Source organism: Eriocheir sinensis, chromosome 31, assembly GCF_024679095.1.
Source record: "Eriocheir sinensis breed Jianghai 21 chromosome 31, ASM2467909v1, whole genome shotgun sequence".
In the NCBI taxonomy this organism is placed as follows: Eukaryota; Metazoa; Arthropoda; class Malacostraca; order Decapoda; family Varunidae; genus Eriocheir; species Eriocheir sinensis.
In genome coordinates, this window is record NC_066539.1 from 950657 (window position 1) to 967616 (window position 16960).

The 16960-nt window shown below is 43.2% G+C and overlaps 1 protein-coding gene across 5 annotated transcripts in view; it reads left to right on the forward strand.

Annotated features, from left to right (window-relative positions):
• Positions 1 to 16960, forward strand: part of LOC127005780 (F-box only protein 9-like) — a 172449-nt gene that overhangs the window by 150064 nt on the left and 5425 nt on the right. Inside the window, exon 10 of one of the 5 annotated variants that reach the window (XM_050874876.1) lies at positions 814 to 1209. The exons of the other annotated variants lie outside the window; for them this stretch is intronic. Coding sequence (XP_050730833.1) covers positions 814 to 885 — 72 coding nt within the window. The 3' untranslated portion in view covers positions 886 to 1209. Of the gene's footprint in view, positions 1 to 813; positions 1210 to 16960 lie in introns of those variants that run through there. 5 annotated transcript variants of the gene reach the window in all.

Sequence of the window (16960 nt, forward strand, 5' to 3'; positions counted from 1 at the left end):
ATTTTTCTCGCTTAGAGGGACCATTAAGAAACATGATCCCCGCTGCTACTGGGTTAAGAAGTTAAAGGGATTCATTCCAGTAGAATAGAGGAGTTGGTGTGGTAAATGACTTGAAATACCTACTATTAAACTATCAGAGCTGAAATAAAATGCCCAATCTTGGGTAAGCTAATTTTGTAAGAGGTTAAATATAAAGTTTATAGTTTAGATTTTGAGTTTGGGGTAGACTAAGAAAGTTTAATGTTCAGGGGGACAAATGAGCTTTAGGAAGGGAAAAAAATAGAATCTAATGGACAGGTGGAGAAATTAAGTTTTGGGAATATAGAAGGTCACAAAGTTCCTTCTGCCCCTGAATGAAATAACAAAAATGTCAAACATTAAGGTGGGGAGACGTACAAAAATTACTATTTTCGACTTCAACATCGAAATTTGGGTTTTACAGTTTTGGTACCCTTGAAATGTTGCCAGTTTTCTGTGAAAATGGCGCATTGATATCTCAATTCCTTACATCTCTAATTCGGCAATGTTTACGTTCATTTAAAGAGCCCCAACGCACGCCACGACACGTGTTTTGTTGTTGCCCATGTCTCTGAAGGATTTTGAAGCATTTTTTAACTTTTTTTTTTTATGTTCTGGTAGTATTTAATAATATGGACCACCGTATGTCAATATCAAGCAGCTCTGGGTGGTGAATGAGGCGCATCAGTGAGTGACACACTCAGTGTCTCCTCAGATGCTTTGAGAGGAGGGAGCGTTGACGCTTCTTTCAACTGCTGAACGCCTTTCTCTCTTGTTTTACTTTCTACTACAAAGAACAACAACTCACAAAATAGAGCAGACGAAGGAAACGATGTCCAGCACAGATTACAGCCCTGGTGGTTTTGACTAAACCTGGCGATAAAGAGGAAGGTGGCTGAGTGGTTAGCGTGCAGGCCCCGCATTCACCGCATTCTGGACGACGCAGGTTCGAAGCCACCACTACCACCTGTGATTTTTCAGTCACTGCTGAGTAGCCTACAACTACCCACATGCTGTCCTGAAGACCACCCATCAACCCAGACCCTGGAGGAAACCATCCAAGGGAATCAAGAATGAGCTCCAGGAGCCATCATGAGCCAAGAATAGATGGTGCCTCTATAAACACTTGCCTGCGCCATGACATGCTGGGGCTGACCACCAGGCCCCTGAAGAAAGCTTACCCGTGCTATAGGCTAACACTTAAAAAAAATATATCTAGAATGACTAATATCCCATTTTTATTGGAGGGGACCAGGTGCCAATTAGGTTTAGGACTTATTTATATATATGAAAACAATGATCAACCTAAAATAAAATATTTATTACCAACAAAAAACTTACATATAAATACAGCCAGCATAGAACATACTTTGACAGAAAACGAGCCATATCTCAAAACTGAAGTTATCAACGCATTTGATGACATGACGCAAAAAGTTCTCAATATATTTTAAAAATAAAAATGTCTGTAAAAAGCATATTGAAGCAACAAAATTTCTCGTACAGATTTACTATACACGAAAATTAAAAGTCTGAGAGCTCTGAACGTGGGAAAATTTAGCCTTTATAAATTTTTGCTGAATATGTATTGCCATATTCATTGCTGCTTTATTCTGCAGCAACATAAGATATAAAAAATCCCCACGAGGGATTGCTTGCTTTGTGGTTGGTTGGTTCAGGGTTAATTTTTTGTAGATATTAATTGAAAACTAAGAACGTGATGTCACACAAAAGATACAGTATGTTTTTGATAATATTTTTACTTATCATAATTTTTTTATAGAAAAGTATTTAGCCGAAGTCAGTCAAACTTACCAATTTTACTTTCACTGTCCCTAAACACTGTGCTATTAACCCATCCACTGCGATTGGCACGGATTTGTCTTTCACTGGTAGCCTGGTAACATATAGTCCAAGGTCTTTCTCTACCTCTGTGGTGGATAGTGGAGTGTTTCCCATGTGGTATTAGTATGCTGGATATTCCCTCCCAAGGTGCAGGACTTTACATTTTTCTTCACTGAATTGTAGCAGAGCCACTTTTTTTTCCAATCCTGTTGCTTGGTGAGGTCTTCTTGTAGGAAATCTGCAGTCAAGGGGTTAAATCAGGCAAATCAAAGATTTCTTTTTCTTTTTTTCTATGGCCTGGCATCTCCTGACCTTAAGCTCTTTGGTTTATTCCCTAAAAATAAATAACTGCTGTTGGGATGGCCATTCAGCAAAAGATATTGTAAAACTGCAGAGTAGAGCCATCAGCATAGGAGTAGATAGGACAGTCATTTGGGGAAAAAAGGTTTGAGTGATAAAGAATGCAACATAGAACAGATCCCTTTTGAAAACCATTATATTTAGGTCTAGGAGATTATCTGCCTTCATGATATAGTGTCATATAAATTCTTCCTCCAAGGTATAAATACATATAATGAACAAGTAAAGCCTGTGTTCGTGATTTATTAATTGCTTTAGTGTATGAAGTGCTTAAAACTGATAGTACAGAAGTTTTTGGTGACAAAAAAACAATGAACAACAGGTCGTAGGTTCAGGCTGCTGTGCAACCGAAGTTTCATAATTTCATTTATCATAATACTGCATCTGTGTCAAAGATTATTGAAGAATAATGTTCTCAATATTCATAACTTTGTTTTGAATTACACTGGGATAAGCAAAAAAAAAATCTATATAGTAGACCCACTTTTCTGTACCAAATTATGCTTTCCAGATAATCTGCCTTTTTTTTTGTTTTTTGTTTTGTTTTGTTTTGTTTTTTTGTTTTTTGTTTTTTGTTGAGGGCCAGAATTCCTCTAATTGAAATCTGTTAATATTATCTTTTCATTATTTTTTATTTTGTGTGTCAGTGCCTGTATTGTATCTTCCAGCATAGCGCTATATCTTACTTCATTCCAACTCTTGGTTTTAGTGGGGACATAGGCTGATAAGGGGAGGCAGTGGCGTCACGAGGGGGGGAGGCTAGGAGGGACACAAGTCCCCGGGCGAAGAACTTCAGGGGCGCCAAAGTGAAGAATTATTTTTTAATGGGAAAGATCAACCAGATTTTTGTTTTAAATGAAAGGTGGGCTGGAGAGGCAGTGCACATGGGTGGGGGGCGCCATTACTGACCTTGTCCCCTGGCGCCACCAACCCTTGCGACGACACTGAGGGGAGGAATCATTAAGAAGAAGAAGAAGAAGACCTTTTACCAGTATCTGCACAGCCATCACCTCCACACTGTCCTTTCCATGTCTCACTTCAGTCACTTTCAAGTTTTGTTTCGTCATTATCATCACTCCTCCTCCCTTTCCCTCTTTCCTATCTTTTCTCCAAATGTTGTACTTGCTCTTTCCCTCCAGCACGAGTTCCAATTCTTTTACAAGTTTTGTTTCAACTATACCCATTATATCTGGATCATTTTCCCTTAAATAATCAGTTAGTTCAATTTTCTTTGATACAAGACCATCTATGTTAGTGTATGCAATCTTTAAACCTTTCCTCCCTTCTCCCTTTCTTTCCTCTCCTTCTATCAACACCATTACTCCCTCTCTTCGCCTCTTATCCACCACTTCATCAGTTTTTCGTTCTTCATTCTCCAAAAAAATTTCTTCTTATCTTCCTCTGATCTTTCCTCATTCCTTTTACCTTCATTCTTTCATCCTCTGTCATATTTCTCCTCACATATATTTGCTTGTATTCTTCAGAGTTGTTTAACTTCCATGACCTATTTAGGATGGTTTATGTTGTCATTTGGGATCTTAACTCAATCTTTAATGGCCTGTTCTTTCCTTCCTCGTATCTTCCCAATCTTGTTATTTCATCTACTTCTTCCTCAGTCTTTTCCTTCCTTGTATTTACCTACAGTACACTCTCGAGTTTCACACTCACTTTGTTTCGAAGGTATAGCGCTAAACTTGAGGATCGCGAAACTCGAGGTATTGCAAACACTGAAAAAGTGCTTAACTGTTCCGACTTTTTTTTTTGACATGTGGGCTATGGCACCAGTAGACTATCCAACTGAGCCTGATGGTCAGCCCTTAGGCCGTCATGGCGCTGGCAACTAGCTGTTTATGGTGACGCTATTATAATTGGCTCATGCTGCCCCCCAGAGCTCACTTTTTTTCCTCCTCTACTCCCTTGTTATCTCAAAATACGTACCTTGGAAAAATCAAGAAAACAAGAAGAGAGAACGGGTTGTTTTAAAGCCACAGATGAAGCCTTACGATTGGCTGAGCTCTGAAAACACGCTTGTGATTTGCTGGGAGTCCGATGACGTCATCGCCAGCGCTCACCTGGTCAGCGGCCTCACTACCTTGGGGCAGTGTCACACTGGCCATTTTTCTCTAACCGTTGCGGCTACTGGCAACACCAGTGCGCCCATCTGGGAGCGAGTTGTCGGTTGTCCGTAACCTGGTGTCACAAGCACAAGCCGCGACAGCCCTTACTTTAGCAGACAACACCATGTTGATACAAGGCAAGTGCTTTGTTTACGTTGTGGATGTGGATACAGGCAACTGACCTTGGCGGTGTGTGACACACACCAGGAAAAGTTGGAGTTGCCAGTTGCCCTAGGTAGCGCCAACGCAGTGGGAAGAAATAAGCACTGTGACACAAGCTAACGGATAACTGTGAACTCGCTCCCGGTTGGGTGTATGGGCATTGCCTGTAGCCCCAACGGTTGGACGAAAACGGCCATTGTGACACTGCCTTAAGGCGGTGAAGCCGCTGATAGGGTGAGCGTCAGCGATGACGTCATCAGACTCCTAGTAAATCAGAAGCTTGTTTTCAGAACTGTCAGCCAATCATAAGGCAGCCGCCTTCAACTGCGGCTTAAAAAAAAAAACATTCTCTCTCTCTCTCTTGCCATAGCCACAATGTTTGGAGGAAAACGTCCAGTGTGATACTCCCTTTAAAGGTAGCGTGCGTAACGCCGATGGTAAGTAGACGTGACCCAAACGTGTCAAAGCAGCGCGAAACTCGGGGTGATAATGCGCGAAAGTCGGAATGATAATAATTTAGGACTAACCACGAAACTTGTGGATCATGAAACTCGGATAGCGCGAAACTCGAGAGGGTACCGTAGTTGTGAAATACAAGAAAAGAGCCGTACTAGGCTCGTGCTGTCCCGTCTCCATAACGCTTATTATCCAGTTTGGCTTTAAATTCATGAATCGTTTTTGCACACAGTCTCCTCATCAAGTCCATTCCATGTTGTTATGTTTCTGTATGGAAAACTGTATTTCTTGACGTCTCTCCTACAGTCGCTCTTCTTCAATTTCTTACTATTTCCTCTTGTCACACTTCTGTCACGTACCACTAAGTCATCCCTGTCCAATTTCTCCAATCCCTCTTGTATCCTGTACAATGCTATTAGGTCCCCTCTCTCTCTTCTTTCCAGTGTTGTTAGTCCCAATTTCTCCAGTCTTTCTTCATAATTATGTTCTCTCAGAGTTTCCGGTAGTTTAGTCGCTGCTCTTTGTATTCTTTCCAACTTTCCAATTTCTTTCTTCAATCTAGGTGACCACACTATAGTCCATCGACTCTAACTTGAGCCCTGTGGCTTGGCCCGGGGAAACCCCCATTGTTTACAGATCTAGCGATGACCTGCGCATGGCGATCTGTCTCACTGCTAGTCTGTATGTTATCTATTTATGGAATATATATACATTCATAATACAACTGCATGGTGTTATGAATAGCTTGGGATTAGAGGGAAAGACAACGACTCAGTAAACCATCAGTATCACTTGGCAACGTGGCTCATGCGACGTTGCCGCCTGACGGACCTTGGCAACAGGTGCCAGGCCGCACCATTCAGCGTTACACCACAATGGACAACTCGAGTAGATCTCACTCTCCCGCCCTGCACAACCATGCAAAAGAGGGAGAGAGAGAGAGAGGTAGCGACCCTCTCTGAGGAGAGTAATGGAGTGATGTGGCACCCACGCGGACTCATGGGGAATCCCTGAGTCACACCCAAGAGCTGAAGTTAAAATCAATAGACTATAATGCTGCATATTCTAGTCTTGGGCGTATCATCGATGTTACTAGTTTCTTTACCATTTCTTCATCTAGATATGTAAATGCTGCTTTTATGTTTCTAAGAAGGTTGTATGTTTCCCCAGATATTCAATTAATATGCTTTCCAAAGGATAACTTGTCTGTTATGATCACTCCCAGATCTTTTTCCTCTTTTTTTTTCATGATTCTTTCATTACTCAGAGAGTAGTTCCCCGATATTCGTCTACTGCTCTTACCAAACTCCATCACGCTATACTTCTTTGCATTGAATGTCATTTCCCATTTATGTGACCATTCGCTTATTCTATCGAGATCCTGGCTTAGGGCTATATAGTCTTTCTCATTGGCTACCCTCCTCATTATTTTAGCATCATCCGCAAACATATTCATATAGCTTGTCACCCCTTCTGTCATGTCATTAATATAAATTACAAACATAATTGGAGCCAACACTGATCCTTGGGGGACTCCACTCGTCACTTCCATCCAGCTTGATTTATTGTTCCTGATTACTGTTCTCATTTCTCTCTTTGTCAAAAAGTCTATAATCCAATTCAATGTTGAACCTCCCAGATCTCCAACATGATTGAGTTTCCATATTAATTGCTTGTGTGGTACTTTATCAGACGCTTTCTTTAAGTCCAGATACACACAATCCGCCCAACCGTCCCTTTCCTGTACTATATCAGTTACTCCTGAATAGAAGCTGATCAGATTAGTTACACGAGATCATCCTCCTCTGAATCCGAATTGACTGTTCGTTAATACAGTCATCCCTCAAATAGTACGGGAGTTAGGGGCCCAGGATCCCCGTACTATTCGAAAATCTATATAAAATTAGTGCCCCCGTTAAAAACACTCCTGGGCTGTGTTTGAAAGAGGGAATCGGAACTCTCGGAACGTCCTGAGTTCTCTCAAAGGCGTGACACAGCAGCACGAGTTGCCAACTCGGCACGTCTGCTGACTCCCGGCTTTGAGAGGTGGAGCGCCTTCGTGCTGTGATGACGTCATCAGCAAATATGGCGGCCCAAACAAACACATATAAGTGTTTCCATTGCATTTCACCTCTCTGTGCCACCATAACCACTGCAGCTTCCTTTTTCATCTTCTGATGTAAGGAGTTCGTCAGCCAAGACAGCTAGTAATGCATGTTAAACGTCGCCAAGAAGATCAGCGTACGCCATTTTGCTGCGAGTGAGATGCCGTTACCATGGCAATGACGAGGCTTAATAAAAGGACGGCCTTTATCTCCACTCTTGCAGCACTCTTGGAGCACTGGCAGTAACTGCGGCAAGAATTTCTTTTACACTAAGATTTTCAGGGTGTTGGCCCTGAGGGAGTAAGCCGTTTCAAAGGCTGTAGTTGGGACCGAAAGGGACAACTACCTCCCGAACTAAGACCAAGACCCAAGATAACAGATACAACGAACACTGCTCTCATTCACGTGGTATGCTCTCCCTTCGGCAACGTAACTCATCGCAAAACATAACTTCTCCTAAATCTGAATTCTTCTGCAAGGTGAACACCCATCTCAAATGCTTTAGGGTGCTTTCAGCAGGTGTTTTGGTAGAACAGTGTTGCCACTCATGCCATGGCTACTTGGTGCGACGAGCGGGAAATTTAAAAATCCTAAAAAAATTCTTCCATGACAATCCGTATAAAACCGAAACCGTACTATTTGAGGGACGACTGTATACTGTTGCTTTCTAAATATTCCACCCATCTGTTTTTTTTATTCTTTTCACACATCTTTGCTACTACGCTTGTTAATGACACTGTCCTATAGTTTAATGGATCTTCTTTACTTCCTCCTTTATGTATTGGGACGATGTTTGTCCATTTCCAGTCCATTGGTACCTTCCCTTGTGGTAGTGAGACATTAATCAAGTTGCCCAACTTTCCAGCTATTTGTTGGTTACACTCTTTCACCACCCAATTTGATATACCATCCGGTCCTGCTGATTTCCTCGCATCTAATTCTTCCAATAATTTTCTAATTTTATCTGCTGATGTTTGTATTCTCTCCAGACCCACTCTATTCACGGCACTGCATCTACGCCTTCAAACTCACTCTCCCTTGTGAACACTGTTTGGAAACAATTATTCATCACTTCTACTATTTCATTTATACTATCAAAAGTTTCACCATTAACTTTAACTTTCTGAATTTCATCTCTATTTTTCAACTTTCCATTTATGAACTTATAAAACAGTTTTGGCTGGTCTTTGCACTTATCTACAATATTTTTTCTCAAAATTCCTTTTTTCTTCTCCTTGTTTTGACATAAGCATTCCTCTTCCTTTTGTACTCATTCCATAGGTCCATCCTCCTATTTTTTCTCCATTTGTTCCATGCCTTCTCCTTTTCCTGCTTGGCGTCTACACACTTTCTATTGTACCACTCTTGATTTCTGGCCTTCTTTCATCCTTGGTACCCACTTTTCCACTCCTTCGTTGTAAATCCGTAGAAAGACGGCCCATTTTTCCTCCACATTTTCAGCCTCAAAAAAAGTATCCCATTGTGCTTCCTCAAAATGTTTCCCAAGTTGTTCAAAATTTGCCTTATTAAAGTTAAGCCATTCTTTCCTGTAGTCCTCATTCCTGATTATTATACCTCCTTCTTGTACAGGAAATCCCCTATATACGAAAGGGTTAGGGACTGAAAAAACCTTTCGTTTATCGATTTTTCGTATATCGAAGCCATTTCCCCCATAGGATTGTTAATAAATTGGGGGGTTAGGGACCAGCGCCAGCAAAAAAAAAAAAAAAAAAAAAAAAAGTTAAATTTAACTATGCTTAAAAGCAATTTACTACTCACAATACAATGAAACGCAAGGCTCATAAATAATTAAAAACAATTACCATTTCCTGTTCCTTTACTGTTATAGAAATGCATTACATATGTTAGGACAATCCCCTCTAACTCGTCACTACAACTCATCACTTAACATTGCCAATGTTTACTTCCCAAGCTGTGAAAGGCCAGTTTTCGACTCTAGTACTTAAACACGTGCCAAACAGTACACCACCGCACCACTCCAAGCCCCCCAACCCCTCCATCACCCTCACATTTCCTCACGCTGGCTGGGATGTGTTTCGATTCGAGTCGAAGCAAGGGTTCACAAACTGGCAACGCTAAGTGATGAGCGTTGAAGTGGAGGACTGGACATGGACACTTGCTGCCTAATCACTGCGAAAAAGTGAGGCTGTTGACGGCGCTAACCGATATAGACATCGGCAGTGTAAACAGTGGGCGGAAACTGTCAGACTTTTCAGATATGAAGCATGTCTTTCGTGAACCGAAAATTGTCCTATATTTTTCACTTTCGTATATCCGAATTTTCGTACATCGAGCTTTCGTATATCGGGGATTTCCTGTAATATGTACTCGATAAGTACGTGATCGCTCTTCCCTATAGGGCTCTTATAGTTCATCTCCTCTATGGTATCTGGCTCCCTGGTGATTATCAAGTCCAATCTAGATGGCTCGTCTTCTCCTCTGAATCTTGTATTTTCCTCCACCCACTGTGTGAGGACGTTATCTACAACCAATTCCAAAACCTTGTTCCCCCATGAAGCTTCACTTCCTTCCGTTGACCAGTTTTCCCATGACACTTCCTTACAATTAAAATCCCCCATTATCAGAATCTTATCCTTCTCCTCCAGCAAACTCCTTAGGCAATCCAATGTGTCTTCCAGCTTCTTCTTGTACAATTCTTCTGTCCATGAATTGTTTTTTGGAGGGACATACACCACTACGATATTTCTGCATCCTCCCCCTTGCAGTCTTACTCCCACACTCAAGGCCTCCGCTTCCCCTTCGCCATAGGTGACACCCTCCACTGTCCATTCTTTTTTCAGCAATAGCATCACTCCTCCTCCTTGTTTATTTTCTCTATTTCTCATCCATACATTATATTTACCATCCCCTATGTTAAATGCATCTATACTACCAGTCAATTTGGTTTCCGTAACCCCCAAAACATCTGTTTTTTCCTTACTCAGGTAATCTCCTATTTCTAACATTGACGATATTAACCCGTTCACATACTGTATGCCACCTTCAAGCTGTCTCCTCTTCCCTTCTGTACCACTTCCTTAGGTCCATGTCTGTCATTCTCCAGAAAAACTTATTTTTCTCCTCTCTTGACCTTGCTTCATTCTTTTCATTAACTTGATTTATCAATTCTCTTATCGTGTTCCTTTCCTCCACACTTCTGTCCTTTCTTACCCAGACTTTTTTGTAGGCCTCTGTTCTTGCTAACTTCCATGACTTTCCCACCACTTCTTTCGCAGCAGCTTGAGACCTAAATCTAACTTTTACTGGCCGTTGGGCTCCTTCTTCATACTTCCCAAGCCTGAATACTTCCATGATCTCTCCTACCAGGGGTGGGTTTCATCATAGTGCTCTCCTAGGCGTGGTGACGTCACACGCAGTTGGGAGAATTTCTTGGGCGTGTTTCATCACCGTGCCACTAGCCACTTCCAAGTAGGATTGGGGGCGGTCTTTGGAGAAACCAGTGTTGTCAATCTTCCGCGTCGCTTTGACGTTTAATGTCTTCAGTTAACCTAAATTACACTTCTTATGTATAATTATGGAATTATAAATATAAACAATTGATATTTAGTTGAAATACAGCGATAGTATCTTCATTGTAAGGAATATGTGCACGTATTTTTGTTCCGTCTGCATCTTCAACGGCACCACGGTGTAAACATTAACAAACATTTAGCCGGGCGGCGCCCCACCAGGCCCTGCCTACATACGGGCCTCAACACTTCCATCATCACCCTGGAGAGGCGCAGGGCCAGCTAGGTTTTGCTCAAAGATATCCCACAGACCACTCTTTCGTAGAATCCGTGAGTCGTGAGTAGATCCTGGCCACCTCGCCACCATGTCCCGCAGCTTGTTTTGTGCATCAAATAACACTTGCACATGGATGCTGTGGTAGTTCTTGCAGTTGACGTATATTTATTCGTGCTCATGTGGGGCCACTATTCTACGTGGGTGCCATCAACAGCACCCACCACACCGGGAAAACCAGCAATTTCGGCAAACTCTGCCTTCATTCTCTGCTGCTCCCCCCCGGTTTAAAGGGAAGCCCATGAACCGCCTCATATTCTCTTGTGTCACGAGAACATCCACGGTCTGGGTGATGATTCTGCTGACTGTGGCCCGGGATACTCCAAAGTCATCTGTGCTGCACTGCTGCATTTTCCCGGTGGCGAGGTATCGCAGACAACGCCACTTTCAGCTCCGCTGTGACTGCACGGCTCCTCTCGGTCCTGTTGCCAATCACGTGTCCCAGCAAGTCAGTGACGAACAACAGGCCAGCACGATCCACCCTGTACCTCTTCTTGAACTCAGTGTCATCGTACTCACTAAAGATGTCCCTTTTCGGGCGAAAATTCCTTGGTCAGTGTTGGCGGGGTTGCCATGTTTACAGTCTGATGCTTGGGACCTTCCTTGGGAGTGCTTGGGAGACCCTGCACGGCCTCCCACGGCGGCGAGCGAGATAGGCAGAGTTCCAAGGCTTGGGAGCTTTCATGAAACATGCCCAAGGTTTCTCGCACGCTTGGGACTCCTTGAGCACACTTCCAAGGACTTGGGAACTTTGATGAAACCCACCCCAGCTCATGATCTTCTTCCTGAATTGCTTCAATTACTTGTTCCACTGCCTTCCTTTCTTTCTTTTCCCTTTTATGTCTGATCGGCATGAACTCTTCATTGATACCCACCACTACTACAGACTTTTTTTCAACCGTGTCCCTCACTATTTCTGATTTTTCTTTTATCTCCTTGATCACCTTTTCAGTTATTGCTTCATCCTTAGCCTTAACTCACTCCTCCAAAATTTTCTTAAAGCTAACATTTTCCTTATCTTGTTCCTCCTTCCAGACTTTATGTGTTTCCTTTAATTACTTGACTTTAACCTCAGTGTCATCTGTCTTTTTCTCGTTCAATGTTACCTGCTTGTGTAGGTCATTGTATGCATTCTTCCAAAATTCCTTCTACATGTGTGTGTGCGTGTGCGCATGTGTATTTACCTAGTTGTATTTACCTAGTTGTGACATATGGGAAAAGAGCTACGCTCGCGCTGTCCTGTCTCCATATCCGCTCTTATCCAACTTTTCCTTAAAATCATGAATGTTTCTTCCACAGACCACCTCCTCCCCCAGTCCATTCCACAGCTCAATGCTTCTGTTTGGGAAGCTAAACTTTTTCACATCTCGCCTACACGTGGTCGCCCTCAACTTCTTTCCATGTCCTCTCGTTTCTCTCTCGCTCCACACACACAGGTCCTCTCTGTCCAGATTCTCCACCCCACTCGCCACCCTGTACACCGCTATCAGGTCTCCTCTCTCTCTCCTTCTCTCCAGGGTTGTGAGCCCCATGCTATTGAGTCTCTCCTTGTAAGTCCGATCCCTAAGTTCCGGTACCATCTTAGTTGCCACTCTCTGTACTCTTTCCAGCTTTCTTATATTCTTCTTTTCATGAGGAGACCAGACCACTGCTGCATACTCCAACCTTGGCCTTATCATTGTAACTATTATTTTCTTCATCATCTCCGCGACCAAATACACAAATGCCGTCCTTATGTTCCTCAGCAAATTCATATTTTGTCCCGTTATCCTGTTGATGTGTTTGTCCGGTGACATGTTCTCTGAGACAGTCACTCCCAAATCTTTTTCTTCCATTCCTCTGCATATTATCTCACTTCCCATCTTATAATCAAATTCACATCTTCCACTCCTGCCAAACTCTATTTTTTTTACATTTTCCAAGGTTGAATTCCATCTGCCATGTACCACTCCACTCCCATATTTTGTCCAGGTCCCTCACAGTGCTTCACATCATTGACTCGTCTCAATAGCTTTGCATCATCTGCAAACAAACTCACATAGCTGGTCACTCCGTCCACCATATCATTTATATAAACAGCAAACATTATTGCCACCAGCACTGAACCCTGTAGGACCCCACTCCTCACTGGGCACCAGTTGGAAACCCTGTCCTTGATTATTGTCCTCATTTCCCTGTTAGTTTGGAAGTCCTCCAGCCACTTAATCAGTCCATTACCCACTCCACCCTTATTGTGCATGTGCGTATGTGTGTGTGTCTTTGTTGTTACTCGATCCAGGTGTTTATGTGGGCGGCATCTAAATGGGTGGGTTGGCCGCATACGCGCAGTGGTGGCAATGAGAAATTCTGGCACGGAGGAACCACAGGCACGTCACACCCACAACCGCTTCTTCCTTACATTTAACTGCAGCAACAAGTCCATAACCTGGGTAATGGCAGCACAAGCCGCGACAGCCCTTACTTTAGCAGACGACACCATGTTGATACAGGGCAAGTGCTTTGTTTGCGTTGTCAATATGGATACGGGCAACCGACCTTGGCCGTTTGTGATGCACAGCCGGAAAAGTTGGAGCTGCTGGTTTGCCCAAGCTGCCGCCAACGCGGTGGGAAGAAAAAGGCCCAGTGTGACACCAGCTTACGGACAACCGACAACTCGCCCCCAGTTGGGCATACAGGCGTCGCCCATAGCCCCAACGGTTGGAGGAAAACGGCCAGTGTGACACCGCCTTAACCCTATACGTTCCGACCCCTTGAGATTTTTCGCCCTCGTATAGCCAGCATCGTATTGATTTTTCAGAACAACAATAACGCTCGTGAACACTAAGTACTGGAACCTAATCAATGGTGTAAAGCAATAGTGAATAATGAGTGAAAAGAAACTCTCAAGAAATAAAATCCTTTTCTCTCTTCCTCCTATTCTTCCTTCTTTTCGTGTTCTTCCTTCCTATTCTTCCTTCTTTCTTCTTCTTCCTCTTCTTCCTTCTTTTCCTCCTCCTCTTCTTTCTCCTTTTCTTCTTCCTCCTCTTCCTCTTCTTTCTCCTTTTATTCTTCCTCTTCCTCTTCTTCCTCCTCTTCCTCCTTTTCCTTTTCTCGCTAGCTTCTCGCCTCTTTTTCTTCCTCTTCCTTTTCTTCTGCCTCTTCCTCTTCTTCCTCTTCCCTTCCTTCTTCCTCTTCTTCTTCATCTTCCTCCTCTTCCTGTTCTTCCTCCTCCTCCTCTTCTTCCTCTATTTCCTCCTCTTCTTCCTCTTACTCTTCTTCCTGCTCTTCCTCCTTTCCTTCCTCCTCTTCCTCCTGTTCCTCTTCTTCCTCCTCTTCCTCTTCTTTCTCCTTTTCCCTCTTCCCTCTTTTCCCCCTCCTCTTCCTCTTCTTCTTTTTCCTTTTCCTCTTCCTCTGCTTCCTACTTTTCCTCCTCTTCCTAGCTTCTCGTCCTACTCTTCTTCCTCTCACTCTTCCTTTTCTTCTTCCTTCTCATCTTCTTCTTCCTTTTTCTTGATTTTGCTCTTCTTCTTCCTCCTCTTCCTCTTTCTATTACTCCACTCACACCTCTTCCTCTATTTCCTCCTCTTCTTCCTCTTCATCTTCTTCATCCTCTTCCTCCTTTTCTTCCTCTTCTTCCTACTCTTCCTAGTCTTCCTCTTCTTCCTTCTTCCTCCTTATTGTCCCCTTCCCTCTTTTCCTCCTCTTCTTCCTCTTCTTCCTCCTCTTCTTCTATACTTTTCCACCTCTTCCTAGCTTCTCGTCCTCTTCTTCTTCCTCTTCTAGCTTCTTCCTCCTTTTCCTCCCCTACCTCTTCTTCTTCCTCTTCCTTTTCTTCTTCCTCTTTTTCCTCCTCTTATGCATCTTCCTCTCCTTCCTCTTCTTCTTCCTCTCCCTCCTCTTCCTCTATTTCCTCCTCTTCTTCCTCTTCCTCTTCTTCATCCTCTTCTTCCTCCTTTTTGGTGATGATGGTGATGGTGGTGATGATGATGATGGTGATGATGGTGATGATGGTGGTGATGATGATGGTGGTGATGATGATGGTGATGATGGTGGTGATGATGATGGTGATGATGATGGTGGTGATGATGGTGGTGGTGATGATGGTGGTGATGATGGTGGTGATGATGATGGTGGTGATGATGATGGTGGTGATGGTGATGGTGGTGATGATGATGGTGATGGTGATGATGGTGATGGTGGTGATGATGATGGTGGTGATGATGATGGTGATGATGGTGATGATGATGATGATGGTGGTGATGATGGTGGTGATGATGATGGTGGTGATGATGATGGTGATGATGATGGTGATGATGGTGATGGTGGTGATGATTATGGTGGTGATGATGGTGGTGGTGATGATGGTGGTGGTGATGATGATGGTGGTGATGATGATGGTGGTGATGATGATGGTGATGGTGGTGGTGATGATGGTGGTGATGATGTTGGTGATGATGATGGTGGTGATGATGATGGTGGTGATGGTGATGGTGGTGATGATGATGGTGGTGATGGTGATGATGGTGATGGTGGTGATGATGATGATGGTGGTGATGATGATGGTGATGATGATGGTGATGATGGTGATGATGATGATGATGGTGGTGATGATGGTGATGATGATGGTGGTGATGATGATGGTGATGATGATGGTGATGATGATGGTGGTGATGATGATGGTGGTGATGATGATGGTGATGATGGTGATGATGGTGATGATGGTGATGATGATGATGATGGTGATGATGATGATGGTGATGATGGTGATGGTGATGATGGTGATGATGCTGGTGGTGATGATGGTGGTGATGATGATGGTGGTGATGATGATGGTGGTGATGATGATGGTGGTGATGATGGTGGTGATGATGGTGGTGGTGATGATGATGGTGGTGATGATGATGGTGGTGATGATGATGATGATGGTGATGATGGTGATGGTGGTGATGATGGTGGTGATGATGATGATGGTGATGGTGGTGATGATGATGGTGGTGATGATGTTGGTGATGATGATGGTGGTGTTGATGGTGGTGGTGATGATGATGGTGGTGATGATGATGGTGGTGATGATGGTGGTGATGATTATGGTGGTGATGGTGATGATGATGGTGATGATGGTGATGATGATGGTGATGATGATGGTGGTGATGATCGTGATGATGGTGATGGTGGTGATGATTATGGTGGTGATGATGGTGGTGGTGATGATGATGGTGGTGATGATGATGGTGGTGATGATGATGGTGATGGTGGTGATGATTATGGTGGTGATGATGGTGGTGGTGATGATGATGGTGGTGATGATGATGGTGGTGATGATTATGGTGGTGATGGTGATGGTGGTGATGATGATGGTGGTGATGATGGTGATGATGGTGATGATGGTGGTGATGATGATGGTGGTGATGATGGTGATGATGGTGATGATGATGGTGATGATGGTGATGATGATGTTGGTGATGATGATGTTGATGATGGTGGTGATGATGGTGGTGATGATGATGGTGATGATGATGATGGTGATGGTGGTGATGATGATGGTGGTGATGATGATGGTGGTGATGATGGTGGTCGTGATGAGAGAGAGAGAGAGAGAGGCCAGTCATAGGCTATTTGACCGTTTGAACCTAGCTCCCTCTTCCATCTTTCATAGTATTTTTTATTACGCTAAATTTCGCTTTCCTATTCGCCTTGATATCCCAAAATAATCTCTCTCTCTCTCCCTCTCTCTCTCACTCTCTCTCTCTCTCAATGCATCCAGGTCCCCCCCAAAATAAACCATACGAGGCCAGTGATTTATAGAAAGTAATTTTTTTTTTTTGCCGATAAGAGTATATTTGCTTATATTGAAAGGAACTGAATATGAATGACATGAATATTTCGCAGCAAGTGACACTGGCATTGATATTATTTTGGGTATTATCATTGTTGCCTGGTTAATATATATATATATATATATATATATATATATATATATATATATATATATATATATATACATAGAGAGAGAGAGAGAGAGAGAGAGAGAGAGAGAGAGAGAGAGAGAGGCCAGTCATAGGCTATTTGACCGTTTGAACCTAGCTCCCCTCT